The sequence below is a fragment of the Bombus fervidus genome, chromosome 12 (genome assembly GCF_041682495.2).
Source record: "Bombus fervidus isolate BK054 chromosome 12, iyBomFerv1, whole genome shotgun sequence".
Lineage (NCBI taxonomy): Eukaryota > Metazoa > Arthropoda > Insecta > Hymenoptera > Apidae > Bombus > Bombus fervidus.
Window position 1 is genome coordinate 6,561,633 of NC_091528.1, and position 18,216 is coordinate 6,579,848.

Consider the following 18,216-nt stretch of genomic DNA (forward strand, 5'->3'; position numbering starts at 1 on the left):
GACATCGAGCGGCTGATTTACTTAAACCCGGAATGGCAGTCGTTCTCATTATCGGTCACTTTATTCCACGTGGAAAAGGATGTTGAACCGTACACGTGTATCCTGATCATTTCCAGGTTGCTACTAGCTATATCAAAGTTACAGAATCTCATAATGCTGCTAGTGAAACACGAATATCTGTTTCTTCTTTTCCGTCTAGACAATTTGTTTTCGTTCAGATAAGATATCTATTAGGAGGATCGATTCGTACATGAAATGTCCATGACACGATTCTTTCACCGTGACGTGATTGATTGGTGAACATTGAGAGGTGAATGTTCTCCGCCTTGTGCCGCAAGCAGGAGAACGATCACGTAAGAAACGCCTAATTTATTATGCCTGACTACTCCCGTATCATTAATTTCTCCCTGCCTAAATAATTACTCGAGTTCGCGTTAGTGGTTCGCACGACTTCTGCGTGTGCACACCCACGCGGTTATGTAACAGCCGTACCCTGAGTTATTAGGCACCGATCCACGGTTAACAAAGAAAGTAATCGCCACAAAGATACCGCGACAGCGTTAATTGAATCAGAGCCAGGAATTTAGCCGCGTTTAAGGCCTCGCCTCGAGACTCGTAATTCTCTTTCGTCGATTTGCCCAAGTTTCCATTGTCCCACGGACACGTTTCATAATTATTATTCATCGCGAATAGATGGTGAAAGAATAATAGTCCCGATTCCACGGCTTGTTTTTCGAATAGACTCGTTCCGCCGTGCAAGGGTTTTCATTCAGGAGAACAATAGTATTCCAGCATGTTCCATGATTGTGTATGCAACAAAGAGCAGAATATAATAACGTCGGTGTAATCATTCGCGAGAAAACGTGCCGAGTGATTTTGCATTAAGAAAAAAGACGCGGTATTTTATAATTGCCGTAATTGGCACAAAACTAACGATCATCGGTCTTTTTCACGGTGAACATAGACGCGTTCTCGTGCGCTGGTTTATTAGCGGCAGGTGTGCGTATGTGTGTAAAGACTAGTTGCCTGATTCGTAGTGGTTTGCGTGTTTCCTTTTTACAGTCGACCGTGTGTGAATGAAATTGCACGACTCGTTAAGGTTTTTTTCACGGTCCAAAATACATTAGAAGGATCGTCAGAGTCGGAGAGATCCAGAACCGGCGTTTCCTTAAAGGGACGAAGCGAGGAAGTTCAAACGAGATCCTGTCGTCGTCATCTTCGGGAAATGGTCGAAAAATAAAGGACATTAACGTCCTATGTTCGCGTGCATCAAGACATCTTGGATAACATGTCTTATCGGTACTATGTATCAAACGTAACATCTAATTTTTTAATCAAAGTTTCTAAACAAACCTGTCCTCACAGATATTTCACCACGTTCAATTTCCAAAATTTCCACGATAATCTACCTTTCGATTATCGTACAGAATCGGATTCGATAAAAATACAAAATGCAGAATGCAAAGAGGTTACCTGAATTTCCTATGAGTCACACGTGATCCACGTTCAACCTTCCCGATGCATGGTTCGAAGCGCACGTGAAATAAAATTTATTCACGAACTAGCACGATGCAGATGAAAATTAATTTTCATTGTTGAAATCGAATGCAACTGGCACGACTTTCGTTCACCGGGGTCTCGTGAGGGAAGAGACATTCGTTGACGCGATCCGCTCTTTAAGACGACCGGAGGTTTACTGACACCGGCGCCTCCACCTGTTCGTAATGTAAGCCAGGTTTCAGTTTATCCTGTGATGCGTCACGTAGAGGGGCAGAAAGGACAAACGTAAAGAGTATGTGGTCGATATTCAGTCGTTTTCTTACCATATATGCGTGTAAAATAAGCACGAAACGGACACTGAATGGTAGATCTAGGTTTTAGAATAGGTAATCTTCGTCACGGACGTAAAACGATTGCAATGGTTATTGCATGTTATCTCAGAGACTGAATTCGCGAACAAGAACTTACTGCTGTATCAAACTGATTTTTAACGTCGTTTTCGATCACATTTATTCTCATTCTGTGATGTTTACTTGCGAATATAAAAAGATGGCGATCGTAAAATTTGAAAAAGTATGAATATCGAGCTATTATTGATATCGAATTGAAAGAACATCTTTTGAAATAGCTTTATACCTTTATTGTGTATTATTGTTGTACTTACAGCATATTAAACGCTAGAACACGATGACGAAGTAGGAATTTCTGAATAATCAGATGAACGTCCGAAAGAAAGGAATTTTTAACTTGATCTTCGAATTAGCGAATGCATTAGTTTAATACTGAATATGACCACAAGATGGCGGATGTTACCGCGACTTTGATTTGGCGGGAACAGAGATACGTAGGTGAGAAATACGTAATTTTGATCGACGAAAAAGACGCTACTATAATATTCAAATATCAATTATAGTCGTGCGAATAAGTCGACGAATGTTAAGATGTCCATCACTGTATTATAAATGAAGTGGCATTACAGACAAAATATGTACTGTACTTAAGTGCAGTGAATAAGTATTATAGAAGTACGGAACTCTAGATTTTGCTTACGATTACATATAAGGTATCTTGTTCTATATCTTGTTTGTAATGTTATACTACAATCTAGTTTTAATTCTACCCACTCTAAATATTGCAATCTTATCTATTCTTGAATCGGTAACGTTGGGACTGACACTTAGATGGTAAGGAAGTTCAGCAAAACATGTGACATACGACACGAAACTTTGCATATCAAACTGTATATATTAATTTATGTGTAACTGTAATTTATGATTAATTATTAATTATGATTAATGATATAATTATGTGTATGTAATTTACTTGCCCTTTCTTTTGTCTCTGTTTCATCTCTTTCCTCATTTTGTCTCCTTTCATCTTTCTTTTCCTTTTTATACCTGTTGAATTCATTATTCCTCTCCTCTTCCTGTCATTATATTTCTTTCATATCCCTAATAATTCTTTTCTTATCTTCTTTTTCCTTTTCCTCTTTTGTTTTTGCTTTCCCTCTTGTTTTTTTTTTTTTTTTTTCGTACATCGAACTGTGACTAACGAGATACAATGGTACACGAAAGTATTCGAACTTACTATAGGAATTTTTGTATGAATATAGAATATATTATATTCGTTGTATGAAACTTCTTGAAAATTCGTTGGCACTGTAATGAGACACGACAATCGTGATCCAGGTGAAAACCTGGAATAAACTTGAAAATATACAAGACATTTACTGCAAAACGTATACTTAGTGAAAAAATAGTACACAACGTAAACACTAGTTTTAAGTGTAAAATTAGTGCCAAAGATAATCTCATAATTGGTGTGTGTATATCATAGTTCATTAATATACTGAATAATTAATTGTTTAAACACGTGATGATTTTTGCGAAGTGTAGTGTTTTCAATAAATATCTTGTAATTTTTATATACGTTATCAGATCTGTTTCAAATTTTACCAATCACTGATTATTAATTGCGATAGTCGTATCTCGTTACAGTGCTAGTGAGATTTCAAAATGTTTTGTATTATGTATACAATAAAAATTTCTAAAAAGGTTAGTAGGATTTTATTTTAATCTTACTTGCCAATATTATAACCTTACTTCACATTAGAATCATATTTTATTTTGTTCTATGTTGATCGAAAATAATAAAAGGTGATGATAAAAGAATTTTCAATGTCTTAAAACATTTATGAATAATAACAGCAGGTATAAATAACATACACGTAGTTGATGAAAATTGTCACACGAATAACATATGAAAGAGACTTAAAACATTTAGCACTTACAACATCTATACGAATAATTGATTATAATTGTCAGATTAACAATAGCATTAATGATTCATAATAATGTATGAGTAACATATAATTAATAAAAAATTTTCATACGAATGAAATATCAATAAGGGAATAATAAATATGTGTATGTAGGCTCTTCTGTATACATATGTATGTACAAGATATAAGTTAATCACAATTCCTTCGGCCCAGATATTATTTTATTTTGAATTAAAAATTATCTTTTTACAGTTTTCTATCTATTAATCAGTTTCTCAGATTCATTTATGTTCGTCGAAAAGATACTAGATCATTTGTGTTTACTTTCTATAGTTTCTACGTGCATCTCAATGTTCAATCTAATATATTATTTTATTCTTTTTTCTTTTGAGACATAATATGTTTATTGTTGAAAACATACCCTTGAGCATAGGTTTTTCAGGAATTTGACGAATTCTATTCGTGCATACGCGTCTAACTAGCGACCTCTCCCCTCCCCTACTCCTTGCCAGCCGAAATTCGCAGGATAAATCGCGATTCGGGAGTCAGTTAAGCATGGACAATCAGAGAGATTAGACGTACATTTATTCATATCACTTTGCGACAAATATCTTTGGTACTTTTATAAACATTTCTTTACCTTCAAATTCACGCTATCGTTATTTTCACTTAATTGTACGTTTTTCTTTAATACTTCATTATAATCTATTATTTAGTTATCTTCTTCTCTTTTATCGTTTTTTTGGTTGCTCCATTTGCGGGTTGCTCGCCTAATGAGTTTTTTTAAAGACAATTTGACCTTGATAATAGTTTCATTTTCAAATAATTTGCTCTTTTTATATATTTGTATTAATATTTTGTTCTTTTTTTGCACAGATTGCAATTATTTGATTCCGAGGGAAGCTTGAAAGTATTAGAGATTTTTTCGAGACCTTTTCGCCGAAATGAGGTAATATTTCATTTATTTTAAGGAAGGCAAACGTATTTATATGTTTGTTTCCCTTTATTAGTTAGGTAATTGATGATATTTATTCACTATGTGATTAACTCCATTTATTATAAATATTTTGTGATATTAACTTAATTAATATCTAATATAACAAATTCTAAATTTACGGTTTATTAAGAATACCAAGATGAAAAATGCAAGATTAAGGAAATTATTTTTTTCTTTCGAATATATTAAATTATTTTCTAAAGAAATTGAAAAGATTATTTAACATAAATTTGACATAGATTTTCTCGATTCTGTTTTATTTGAGTAAGAAATTCAAATAGCTTTTTTATTTTGTTTCATTATTCGAAAATTGTTTGTAATATAATATTGTCTATTAATTTCATCATTTTCAATAACTTCTGTTACATTCGAGAAAGTACGCTATCGTAGACAAGTTTGAACAGGTTCTGCGCATCGCATTTTTTTTTGTATTGCGCAGCTTTGTTTAACGGTCAGAAAAAGTGCGCCATGTTTCATTAGAAGGAAGTCACGTAATGCATAAAGTATTTGAAGCTGTAATGGCGAACATTCAATTTGGCGGGTAATTTTCACAAATTAATCGTATTATGAAATATTGACATATATATACATATTTGACAATAATAAAAAATGCTTTGAAAAATATTTTAAATAAACTAACGATATATTTTCTTTCGTATTCTTGGTATGATATTTATATTTATATTTTCGTCCTCTTGATATGATATATGATTCTATCTATTGTAAATAAATAATAATTAATTCGTAGTTCTAGACAAGCAGTATTTTCGTAAACAAACACTCGACAGAAAAAAGAAGAAATTTTCTTTTCCCTATCCCCTACCTCTTATAAAGTTTTTCTTTCAGAATATTTTTGTGACCGCGCGCAATGCGGTTAGTAGAGTCAGTGCTTGCTGCGTTAAATCACATTTAATATTGACTTAGAGCATACTAACTTTCATTTAATTTAATTATAATAATCAGACGCGAAATTAGAATCAGTGAGTTCGTCGATTGTCATTTGACTTAAACAGACGCGTCAATAGTCTATTACTCTTTTTTTTTTTTATTATACATTCGTTTTCGGTAATAGAGTCGCAGGTCTCGCAAGAGGATAAAGCCTTTCCTGGAGCTCAAGAATGTAAGTTTTTCGCACACTGCATTTTAATTTATTTATCGAACTAAAATCTTAAACTTTTGCTATTGAAATACACAATAAAAATGTTTGATATCGTTCAGAAATTGGTAGAGACTCAATTTCTAAGTCTGTTATTATTGTGTTAAAGTTCCACTTTTTATATAGTAATTAAACTTTGTTAGAATTTCAAATCTTTTTATTATTAAAATTTCACGTTAAAATAGAGTTTTATTTTTCATTGTTTTAAGTTTTCTAACAATCACAAGTACGTTTTCAAGAACAACTTATAATATTTAACATGTTTTGTTACAGGTTTTTCATAACTTCCATCTTTTTTCATCTTTGGGAAGGATGTAGCGGTGTTTTAAATTTATACATGTAAGAATCTTTGCACATTGTATTTTATTAATTTAATTCCTTGTATTTCGCTGTAATTGTTATTAATTAAAAACTAAAATCTGGTTTTAAATTTTTATATTAGAATTTTTATTTTTATTCTAATTATAGTTTATTAGAATTTTAATTTCTTTTGCTATTAAAGTTAAGTCTTCATAGAATTTCATATTTTATTATGTTAAATTTTTTGATCAACCTTCGCTGTATTTCTTGAAATAAATTATAATAATTCATATTTTGTTAAAGGTATGCCACTTCTTCCCCTTCTTCCTGTTCCCTGGAAAATACCTAGTGGTATTTCAAAAGCCAAAAATGTAAGTAACTATCTATTTTGTACTTTATTTAAGCCGATTTCTTATATTTCATGATAATTATTATTAATTAAAAAATAAAGTTTGAATTGAATATTATTGAATATTATTAGAAAAAATGTTTATTTAGAAGAAATTAGTCTTTTATCATTTCAAACTTTTAAAGTAATTAACACCGTCATTACGAGTAAATTAAAATATTCTATGTTTTGTTACAGTTTTCGTCCATTGAATTCGACAATTCCAATTTGATGATAGCTTGATGACGAACTCCCTTGGATCAGAACAACATCGAAGGCAATATTCTTCACATCTAACCGTGAGTCGCATGCATTTGTGTTCCTCCGGTCACTCAATCACGTCGAAGGATGAAAGGTCCGAATCGACACGGGTGATTGGTTGTATACGTAGAATTTTTGACGAGCATAGTGACCGCGGGTATTTATACCCGTGAGTAGTAACATTTTTTGTCTATATTTTATTTATTAGTTCAGGATAGGTTTTCTTGCACACCGCGTTTTTGAATGTTGATGATAATATATATAATATATATATAAGTATGATATTTACATATTGCAATATAAAGTATTTTGCATAAGTAATATAATGTTGATAATAATATAATAATATATTATGTTATGAGATATAATTAGTATATATATGCATATGATTGAAAATTTCACAATATATTCATTATAATTATTTATAAAATCAAAGTATTTTGTAGTGAAGAAGTCTGATACCCTCAGACTTCGTTAATATGGAAATTCAATTATGATTAAAGTTATTATAATGCTGCTAAAGACTATAAATGATATTTATTTTAATCTTTTACTTTACGATGGTACGGAGCAGTTTTATTATTTGGGTATACACAGTATAATTTCAGTAAAATTCGGAATATGAAATACGAAAGTATATGTTAAAGTATAACTTTGACTGTCCGTTATGACGGATATTATCAAATTTCACGTGCAAGAAAACACTTCGCGGCAGGCTGATATCAGAATCAAAACAAATTTCGAACGTTTCTTTGTGTTTTCAAAGATGTTTTGATAAAAATATCGCCTGAGGATATTTCGAGTAATAGAGTTCATTTAGAGTCCACTGTTATTCATTGATATAAATATTACTTGCATTGAATTTTAATTTATATTTAATAAATATCTGTATTCTTCATTAATTTCCTTAATTTTAACAAGTTTAATTGTTCATCAAAATAATAAAGTAAAATACAATTTAGAATTATTAAAATTTGAAATGAAATTATATTACAAAATCAAAGAATATTAGCCCGTTAGACAGAAAATATAACAGATAGGCTAATCATATTTTTAGCATAGGATTTTCAGGTTTAACCCCTTCCATGTTCCTTGTCAGAATCTCATTCACGGGCCCAGGTGCTTCTTGGGTGGGAGGAAGGCAATGGGCATGATGAGTAGTCTATAAGCTTAAGAATTTTTTCAGCGACTGACGTTGCGTTAGCGTATCGTGCACGACGTATTTTCCACTGTGTGTGTATGTGGTTAGGCTGTGGAATTGCGTCGTTGTTGCTATTCATTATAATTTTGAAATAGTTATGGATTTATAAATATGAATCCAATTACCAATTACCAATTGGAAATAGCAATGTTAATAAATAGGTATAGTGGATTACGAATAGTGATATTACCAATCTCGGTATTTTATTAAACTGCAATGATAATTACATTGATTAAAATACGATGATCTGTTCTAGTCAAATTATTTCTTTATATGATATACATATACATGATTATATACGATTATGGATATTTAATTAAAATTGAAATTTAAATATATTTGGATAATTAAAGTTGAAATATACAGAATATTTTTACGCAATGGTCGTTAGCCATCGTCAGTCGATTTCAGGAAAATGGTACGTACATTAGAGTGTGAAAGTTGTATGCGAAACTCGGGTGTCGGAGGCGTCCCGGGACGTCTCTCTAGTATAGGCCTTTGCGCCCGAGTTATGTGTGAGAACCGTGGAGTGAATGTGTTGGTGTGCTTGTTTTGCCATTTTTTTCAGTTTTAAATAGAGGTTTCCGGGTAGGATAGGTAGCATATTTTCTGGTATGAATGTTAACTATAAGTAGGTAGGGCCGGGCAGGTTGGCACAGTCTTTCGTCGGGTAGGTGCGTTTTCGCGTGTCCAACCTGTTTCAGGAAATTTGATTTGAAAAATTGCCGGTGAAGCTGGCATCACGAATGGAGCATACCATTTGTCTTGTGCCTTGCCTATCGATTTTTCGAATATCGCGGTCGTGGTCGCGAGTGGGTTCCGAAACGAACGTTTATTGCTCGAGCTTGCACATGCGAACGGACAGCGGTCGCTATGATCGTTGGTCGTCCATGTGCACTGGGAATAGCATCCGCGATTTATCTTTTTATTTTACCTTTATAAGTTATTTTTTATTTTGCGATTAGAAAGACTCGAGCTTAGATTTAAGTTTCAGCGGGCATCGCGCCCGAAGAAAGAAGAGGCTATGAGCCGAAGAGGCCCGGCAAACTGCCGTTCAAGAGGGCAACTATCAATGGCTCTCCATCCTCTGGGTCATCCAGAGCATGGAAAGTCATTCTCGTTACTACTTTGTCACTATGCTCGCTTTTAGTATTTGTAGTAGTAGTATTAGTAGCTCTTTTTTTTTCTTTTTTGACCGATGTATATGTCGGACCATCATCACATTGGGTAAATCGCGGTTTCTCTTACTAGTGTCGCGAGAGATTAATTTCGGGTTGAATTAGAGTTGCGAAATAATAACGTGGCTTCTTATTAGTGTCGCGATAGAATGATTACGGTTTGAATTAGAGTTGCGATAAAATGATAATCGTGTTTGTTTTAGAGTTGCGAATTACAATATCGCGATTGTCTTTTGCAATTTTTATTATGAACTTTTGGAACTTTTTAGAGAATTATACGTATCAGAATTTATCCTGCTTTCTATTGTTTAAAATTAGATTATAAAAATATTAGTTTTTAATTAATTTTAATTTAATTAATCGGAATATTTGAAGTAATTTTTCATATAGTAAATAATAATTTTCACTGAATTCACTTTAAGAGTTAGCGTTGCGATAATATTCCATCGCGATTTCCAATTATTTTTCCTTTTAGCGTTGCGATAATGAATGATCGCGTTTTGTTAAGTAGAGTTGCGTTTACAAAATACCCAAAATCCTTCGACTGCATTTGTCGAAGACTGTTCCTGAATCACTCGATACAGCTATAAGAGTTGTACGAATGTGATCGTTCATCAGCAATCTCCTAAATGGTTGCACTGGGATATTTCTGCCTTCCACTACATTGGGCAAATCGCGATTTTTTTTTTTTTTATTAATGGAGCGAGAGAATGATTACGGTTTGAATTAGAGTTGCGATAAAATGATAATCGTGTTTACTTTAGAATTGCGAATTATGATATCGCGATTTTCTTTTGCAATTTTGATTATGAATTTCCAGAATTTCTAAGAGAGTAATACATATTAGTTTTCTTGTGTCCTTTAAAATTTTTCCTTCATTTAAGATTAGATTTAAAATTTCACTAACTTTATAATATTGCAATTTGTACTAGCATAGTATAATATTTGAACTAGCTTTTTCTTCATATATGGATATTAGTTTTATTTTTTTTTTTTTTTTTAAGAATTAATGTTGCGACCTTCCATCGCGATTGTTTTAATTAATTTTCTAGTTAGAGTTGCGTCGATAAATGATCAAGTTTTTTAAAGTAGCGTTGCGCTTATATTATGCCCAATCTTCTTTCACTGGAAGCACGTTCCTGCTCCTGCATCATCAGATGCAGTTTCACCAGTAGCCTCTTATATGGCTACGCTGGACCGTTATTAGTGTTGCGAACATTTAAATCTGAGTGCATAGATTAATAGATATTAGTGTTGCGCAAATAATTCACACGGAAATATTCTTTTCTTCTTCTTTTTCTTTCTTTTTCTTTAGTGAATTAGTTAATATTGCGAATATGATGAAGCACTCATCGCGATTTGATTTTGAGAATTTTCTATTTCATAATTACATATAGTAAATTAAAGTTTGCGGAATAGAATGAATATTCCACTCACGGTTTATTTTCGGGGATTGTATTGAGTGGATACTTTGACGGCCCTTCTGGCTTTTAGAGTCATTTCCTTTTCAGCTCCTTTTATTACTAGAGTGTTTGTGATTGAAAATACTGCTAAGATATGTTTGCTTAATAATAATGAATATTTTTGCAGAGGAATACTATTATTCTTGAACGATGTTATTACATATAAAGTGAAATAGATGTAGTGAAATATTTGAATATCATTTCCGTATACTATTGCATTATTAATCTATTTAAAAGACATATATAAGTAAGAATTTCCAGTTTATTTTTCTAAAATTAATAACAGTGAATGTCCGTTATTATATTCTTATTTTGTAACAACTGATATGAATTTATTAGTTTGGTGAAAAAATTATTGTTATCTTTGTTAAATAAAAGGTCATTTGATGATTTAGAAGTAAATCATATGGTTCTAATCGCGTTTTTTTCATCTTAGTACTTCATCTTTCATCTAAGTTCAATTTTTTTAATTCAAATTTAAATCCAAATTTTTAAGTTCAAATTGAGGTTTTGATGATTTGATATTTCCTTGTGCCTAATGTGTCCTTCTTTCAGCTGCTTTTTTAAAAGTACTAATCCAATAATTAAGTATGTTCCAGATTTATTAACTCGTAGAAAGTGTAAATTATATATGGAATTTTAATCACTATTGAGAGATACATATGAACAAACGACTCAAATACGGAATAATAGGTATTAAAAGAGAAGAAACAAATATGAAGAAATGTTTAATCATTGGTAGTTAATTACATATATCTCATAAAATTGAAATAACTTTTTTGTGGTTTGTATCTGTTTCAGGATTCATCGTGAAATCGACTGAAGAACAATTATATCATGTATCCCACACAATGCTCCAAACAACTTCTCGTTCCTTCCCTTTATGACATTTAAATTTTTGTGTAGATAGGTTTCTTTTAGATGGGATCCCTATAAATAGGCTTCCAAATTTTTCTAGTCAGGACTCGTAGAAAAACTGTTGAGAATTCTGATACTTAGGACAAATAAAAGGACCTCTAGATTTCTGATGAGTAGGGTTTAAAGAGATCTCTAGGTTGGTGGTAGGAAGGTTTCTACATATAAAGACCCTTTTAGACCCTCATAGGTAGAGCTTATACAAAATTTTTTATTTTATTTTAATCGATTTAAATTGAAGTTTGTTTTAGAAATGTCTACAGGAATAGTGGGAAGAGGATGTAACAGATTATTTCAAGCTATAAATATACGATACGTTTTGAAAGTATCATTTCATAAAATACCCCTTCTCCCAGCCCCTTTATTATATTAAGATGTTTGTGTAGTTAGAACTCATGAGAGCTTTGGGTTTTTATTAGGCAAATTAAATTAGATTATCAGTTAAGTAAAGGTTTTCTTGAAAGTAACAAATAGGATGCTTTCAATGCTTTTAAGTTGCTTTTAATGCTTTCAGTGCTTGCAGTTAGTTTTGGGTTAAATGCATGCATAATTAAAGTACTATTTAGTAATAGTAGTAGTAGTAGTAGTATTAATAGTATTTAAGTTTTATATTTTTTACTGTCAGATTTAGCTGTTCGCGTCGGTTTTTTAAACGTTTCTTTTGATGTTCCTTTTGCACGACGATCAGAGGTTTGAATGTTTTGCAAACGCACATCAAAAGAAGAATTTTCTTAAACTTTTTAATGCAAAATTAGTCAGTTTTTGCGTAAAAGGATGGGTGGATGGGATCGTGGATAGGGAGGATCTCCACTCGCAGCAACCTCCACGTGGTGAGATCCGGGTAATCGTCATTATTTCATATATAATTACTAATCGCATTGCTGTACGTGATACAATTATTAATTATATAACAAATAATACGAGCTGATTGGCTGCGATCGCGATTGTAGTTAAATTATTTATTGTTATTATTAGATATTTATTAAACAGTCTTATTGATTTCTGTATGGGTAAAGACGACATAGGTTTTCATCTTCTAGTTGTTTTTGAGTAAAAATATGTTCAATAATTTAAAAAGTTGTCGTTATATTTCTTGAAGTTTATCTTGCAATACTAAACATTTCATTTCATTTAATTCTATGTTAAACTGAACAATTATTGTATATATTCATATTGTAATTATAAGATATGATCGCATGTATATTATACATATTATATTATACCTCCCTTGCATTTATATACAGTTCCTTACTTTCCTTCATTATCCGTGATATAACAGAAAACTGACTTACCTGTCGAAAGTAAGACTGTCTTGTCCATAATCACACGTGTTGCATCCGCTACACCTCGATGATAAATCAGATTCTCGATCGGCATCATCGGAGCGACCATGTTCCTTTCGATGATCAGTTACTATACTCCACGTTCTATGGATAAGGTAGAATAGGTAAAGCGACTTGCTTCGTTGGCAAGGCTGCGATCTTGCGTTTCCCATTTTATCAGTTGTCAGTATTTTTCGACGTGTAATGTTTTATTTATCTTGATTTTTTATTGCTTTAATCAATTCTCAAAGAAGGTTTGAAATTTCGATAAAAATAAACTTTCACAATTTGCGATCATACGAAGTAAGGTAAGAAAGCACTTGTTTCTAGTTTCTTCTTATTTCATACCTTTATAGAGTTTCTTCTATTCATTTTATTTCATTCCTTTATAGTTTCATAGATTCCCTTCTATTTTCTCAGTTTAATTCGTTTTAACGCTACGAGATACATTAACGATATGCACTGCGTACAGAGTGCTTTTTGTAATCCTCTTTGCTCGCAAGATTTTTCTCCTTATCGATCAGATATCTTGCGTGATACGCCCACATTCCTTGGACAATGAGGAATTTTTCTCACGCGATGTCTCACCGATATCACGCTATCTCCTGCATTGTCTTTGCCTCCACCAGCGTGTGTTCGTACTTGCGTAATTACAGGCTTGGCTGACCCCTCGAAGGGTGCATTTATAAATTAGCTGCGTGCGTCTACCCTTCTTTCTCCATCGGCGGAAGCGTTAAAAGCACGTCCTCGTAACTTTATTAACATATCTTGACATGCAAATCCATAAATTATCCCCACGACTTCAACACGTGATCGTTTAAGCGATTTCTGTATCGTTATTTGTACATTTCTATCGGGTGATATACGGACAGCACCTTGATTGCATAATGTCATCGATGCACTTGCACGTGCACCCTCGGATCGTTCTCGGTTGAAACTTAATTTTCGCTTAATTACGACTCCATTAATTAGAGTAATTCGCTCTACGGGTACAATTATAGTCTCGTTACTGATACCGGTACGCGCGTCCTTGCTACGATTCACGCGACATATTATCTTCGTGTCGTTAACGTCATTAGTGTCACAGTAGCCGGTGGCTCGACGATTCCCATACTTGTTGCTCGTGTACTGCCATCATGTACGGCCCCCGTTGGCGCACTCGGATGGAAAAGAACGAGTTCCTTCGAAACGCGTCCTGTCGCGAACGTCCACAGCCATTCATCTTATCCAGTGGCACATTAGACCTTTCGTCGTGCAAATTTCTTTCAAATCGATATAACGGCGTCCCGATGGAAATTTCGAACGATTCACGATTGCACACGTACCACGCGGAACGAATCGAGACGTCTTATCGTTCCATGCCGATTTACAGCGATAAGAATCTAATGAACAGTTGGACGAATCAATTTGTCTGATGAAAGTAAACACTGTTCGCACCAAGTGTTAAAAGAGGAATTGATTAATCGATGAATGACGAATGACGCGACGAGCGGAACCTCTGTGAACTTTTGCAAAAACCCAGCCAGACGGTATGGCTAGAAAACCTAGTGATCCACTGACACGCGAAAAATCGTTGAAACCGTTATTACGCTGCATTACGAGCTCATTCCGACGCAGGGAGCATTTTTCCTCCGTTTAAGGCAATCGATTTCTTACGCCTTTCTTTCTTTCTTTCTTAGAACTGTTATCCGTAGTACTGTTCGACTTGTTTTCTCTCAAACGACCGAGATCGCTAATGATTCTGTCTCTTTAGTAAATAGATCAGACATTCTTTTTATACATGAATCCGATTCATAATAAATCAAACTTCATGGTATAAATATGGCGATATCTTCCGATCCTATTTGTATCGTAATATTTACCAATACAACGAGTCGTCACAAACCGTCTAGTTGAACCATAATCTACGCATTTCGATCGCTCGAACGGTCTCGTACGAGGTCCTCGCCGATGCGTGTCGCCGTTTTAATTGTACTGAATTTCTCTCGAACTCGCGTGTGTGTTAAACGTAAAAAACGTTAGCTCTAAAATCGAATGAAACTTGTCCAATGCTCGAATCCGTCTTATAACTTCCTGTCCACTGGAGAATCACATTTCACTTTCTTCGACGTCTGTGTCACGCGTCACTGCCGCCGACGTTTACCACACACTTGGTTTTCAATCGTGTTCCTCCTTTCTCGAAGCGGCGGGCGTTCGCTAATTATATATTTTCTGACGTAGGTTGGAAATTGGCGCGTGTACGCGAACCCCATAGGTATGTATCGAAAGGTCGGTAAAAATCCTCGCACGAGAGGCTACAGAGGCATTCACCGGGCGGGTTTCAACAGCCGACTGCCAACTCGTGAATGCCCCGAGGTGCACGTGTGAGCATCGCCTCTCTCCAACGAAGCTCCTCTACATCCCGCCTCGCGGTCGCCACCGACGTCCAAGAGAATTCACGAACCGCGTGTGGGTCAAGCCACGACCTACGTCGCACCGGTGCCCTGTAGGTCGCATAGAATACGCGTAAACAAGGGATCGATTCACTGGGTCAGCTTCCTCGATCTGTTAACCCTTCATGGTCGTACGTCGATCTGAACTTTACATTTCGTTCCGCTCTTTCTACTTTCGACAGTTATTCGGTCATTAAAACGAAATTAACTTATTAATCTTTCGTGATTCTACGTACATCTGAACTTTACATTTCGTTCTACATATCTTTTTTTTCTGATATATGAGATATACACGTCTACAGTCTTTTATACTGAAATTTAATTCGATACGAAGGTACGTATGGCAATGTAGGTTATTTGGACGAAATTCTTTAATCTATCTACTTTTTATGGCTTTACGGTCGACTGAGTTTCATCTTTCGACTTTTTCTTTTTAGGTACAAGATATATGTACTTTTTTATACTGAAGTTTAATTGATTACAAATACGTCGATGTAAATTATTGAAACGATATTGATGAATCTATTAATCTTCCGCAGTTTTGCGTAGATCTGAACTTTATACTTTGTTTTATTCTTTTAACATATGAGAAATGTATACTCTTCTGTATCGAAGCTTAATTCGATACAATTATGTCAACATAGATTATTGGAACGAAACTGGTTAATCTATTAAGCTTTCGTGGTTCTACTATGATTCTACTTTGATCTGAATTTTTTATTTTTTTATTTCCAACGTATAAGATATATTCTTTTGTATTGAAATTTAATTTGATACGAATGTAACTTTGCAGGTTATTGAAATGACATTGATAAATCTATTATTAATTGATAGATCTATTGGTAAATCTATTAATCTTTTGTAGTTCTACGGCAAAGTGAACTTTGGATGTCTTGTATTATTCTTTCCCATTTTAGTATTTCTTCTACATTAAAACTTGATTTGATACGGAAATATGAATCACTTGCAATCTTACGTCAAGTTGAACTCTGGACATTGTTTGCCCTATCACTTTTCCTACTTTCAGAATGTAAAATGGATTTTTTGTTGTATGAAAGTTAAACCTGATTGAAGCCAGTATGTTATGGAATCTTGTTTTTTTAACATCTGTCTACGACAGAGGATTCCAGGAATTTATTTAATATTCCTTTCGTCACTGTTTCTCTTACCACTATAATTGTGCAATTACATGTTTAAAGAAATTGGAAGACTCATAGATAAGTTCCTCTAGCTCTTACTTATTCATGCAATTTTTTGCATATCTCTGATTGATGTAACGAGCTTCTGTAAAGTATCTACAATATTGCGTTTGCGCAATTTCTGCACATTATTTCACTGCTAGATCATTAATAGAAGAAATGAGAAGCAACTGATAGAAATTTCTGTGGATCTTACTGAAGATCGACAAGCCTGATAAGATCGAGATAAACGATCGAGTAAATTGCCGTGTGATTTTTTCAGTGTTCATGAGTTTGTAATTTTCATTGGGGAAAAGGAACGCGATGGGCGTGTAATAGGAAACTGATTTCAAACCTGGTGGTTGGATTAAGGGTGAAAGTAAATTGTTCGTTGGTTTGTTGAAGAATGTTTATTCGAAGAGGAAACCGGCATCGATCGCGGTTTTCTCGATTTACAGGCATCGTCTGAATTGCGCTGGAACGTCGAGGTAAAAGGTGAAATTCCAAACGAGTCTTCTTCATCGCGAAACATCCTCGGAACATTAATAAGACGGCTCGCAAAATAGATACTTCCTCGCTGCGTAATTCGCATCCTGCGAGTGAGTCGGATAGATTCGGCTCGTTTTAATATGCGAGAGATTATCCTTACCATCCTCGAAGTGAATTTACAAAAAAAAAAAAAAGAAAAAAATGAATGTTACCGCGTTTGTTGGTTTTCACCGAAGATGAAATCCGTTAGTACCCAGGTCGTGTTGATTTTACTGTGATTTTCTAATGAAAGGTAATCAAGTACCGGTGCGGGATAGAATTGGCAAGAAGCGTGGTTTTCACGACTGAAAATGGGTCTGCACTGTAACAGACACGCGAGAAAGACCCCTTTAATCAACGAAGCAGGAAAACCCCGAAGAAAAAACGTTATTTTCACTAAGCGATTTATTATTGTTTGCAGAGACTGTCACTTATTAGCCAGTACGATCCATCAATCTTTCCGATTCATAATATCGAACGTGAAAGGGCGATAATATATCGTTTAATCTTTCTCGACAAGTGTTTCATCTTTATCGCTGAATATTTTAATAACTTCATCTTTTAATATTATGCCATTTTGCTTTCAACCTTATGCTCAACCTTGATGCCATTTTGACTTCGATCAAAAATTGATTCTTCAATTTCGCGCTAATCTACTTGGATTCATGCGATGTTCCTTCATCGAAGATTCTCGGGAAGCTAATAATTTACGGTAATTGCATGGCCGTGTTATGCAATCGAAGATTATAAGATCGACACAATCTATGTATATAAATATAAAGTAATATCCATGGTGTTAGTGATTATCATGACGGTAGGTCGAGTTTTCTATTTGACGAGTACTAATAACCCGTGTAAATCTCGTAGCGGGACCAACAGGTTTTCGGCTGAAATTTACCGTGCAGTCCTAACATCGAAAACGTAAAATGGCCTACTTGTACATTATCGTTCATAAGTATTTTATAAGTATAGGTATAAGTATATGTTATATAAAACATTTTAAAGTTTTCTTAACGCTATAATGAGAAACGAATGCCATAATTACATTGATCAAACTTGAAACCAGTACGAAAATGTATATAGAAATTACAGGATATTTACTGCTAACATTGTATT

General features: G+C 33.9%; 1 protein-coding gene and 1 long non-coding RNA gene across 3 annotated transcripts in view; one reads left to right on the plus strand and one right to left on the minus strand.

The window, feature by feature from the left end:
• Nucleotides 1–15,314, minus strand: part of Mwh (multiple wing hairs) — a 51,840-nt gene extending 36,526 nt beyond the window's left edge. The window contains exon 1 of one of the 2 annotated variants that reach the window (XM_072014512.1): nucleotides 12,933–15,314. In XM_072014512.1, the coding sequence (XP_071870613.1) occupies nucleotides 12,933–13,135 (203 nt within the window). In that variant the 5' untranslated portion in view covers nucleotides 13,136–15,314. Of the gene's footprint in view, nucleotides 1–1,473; nucleotides 1,708–12,932 lie in introns of those variants that run through there. The other variant, XM_072014513.1, reaches the window with a different exon arrangement.
• On the plus strand, nucleotides 5,593–6,684 carry LOC139993114 (uncharacterized). The gene is made up of 3 exons (XR_011801294.1): nucleotides 5,593–5,898; nucleotides 6,208–6,273; nucleotides 6,538–6,684. It is a non-coding gene; the product is annotated as an uncharacterized lncRNA (long non-coding RNA).
• Nucleotides 15,315–18,216: the final 2,902 nt, after the last annotated feature.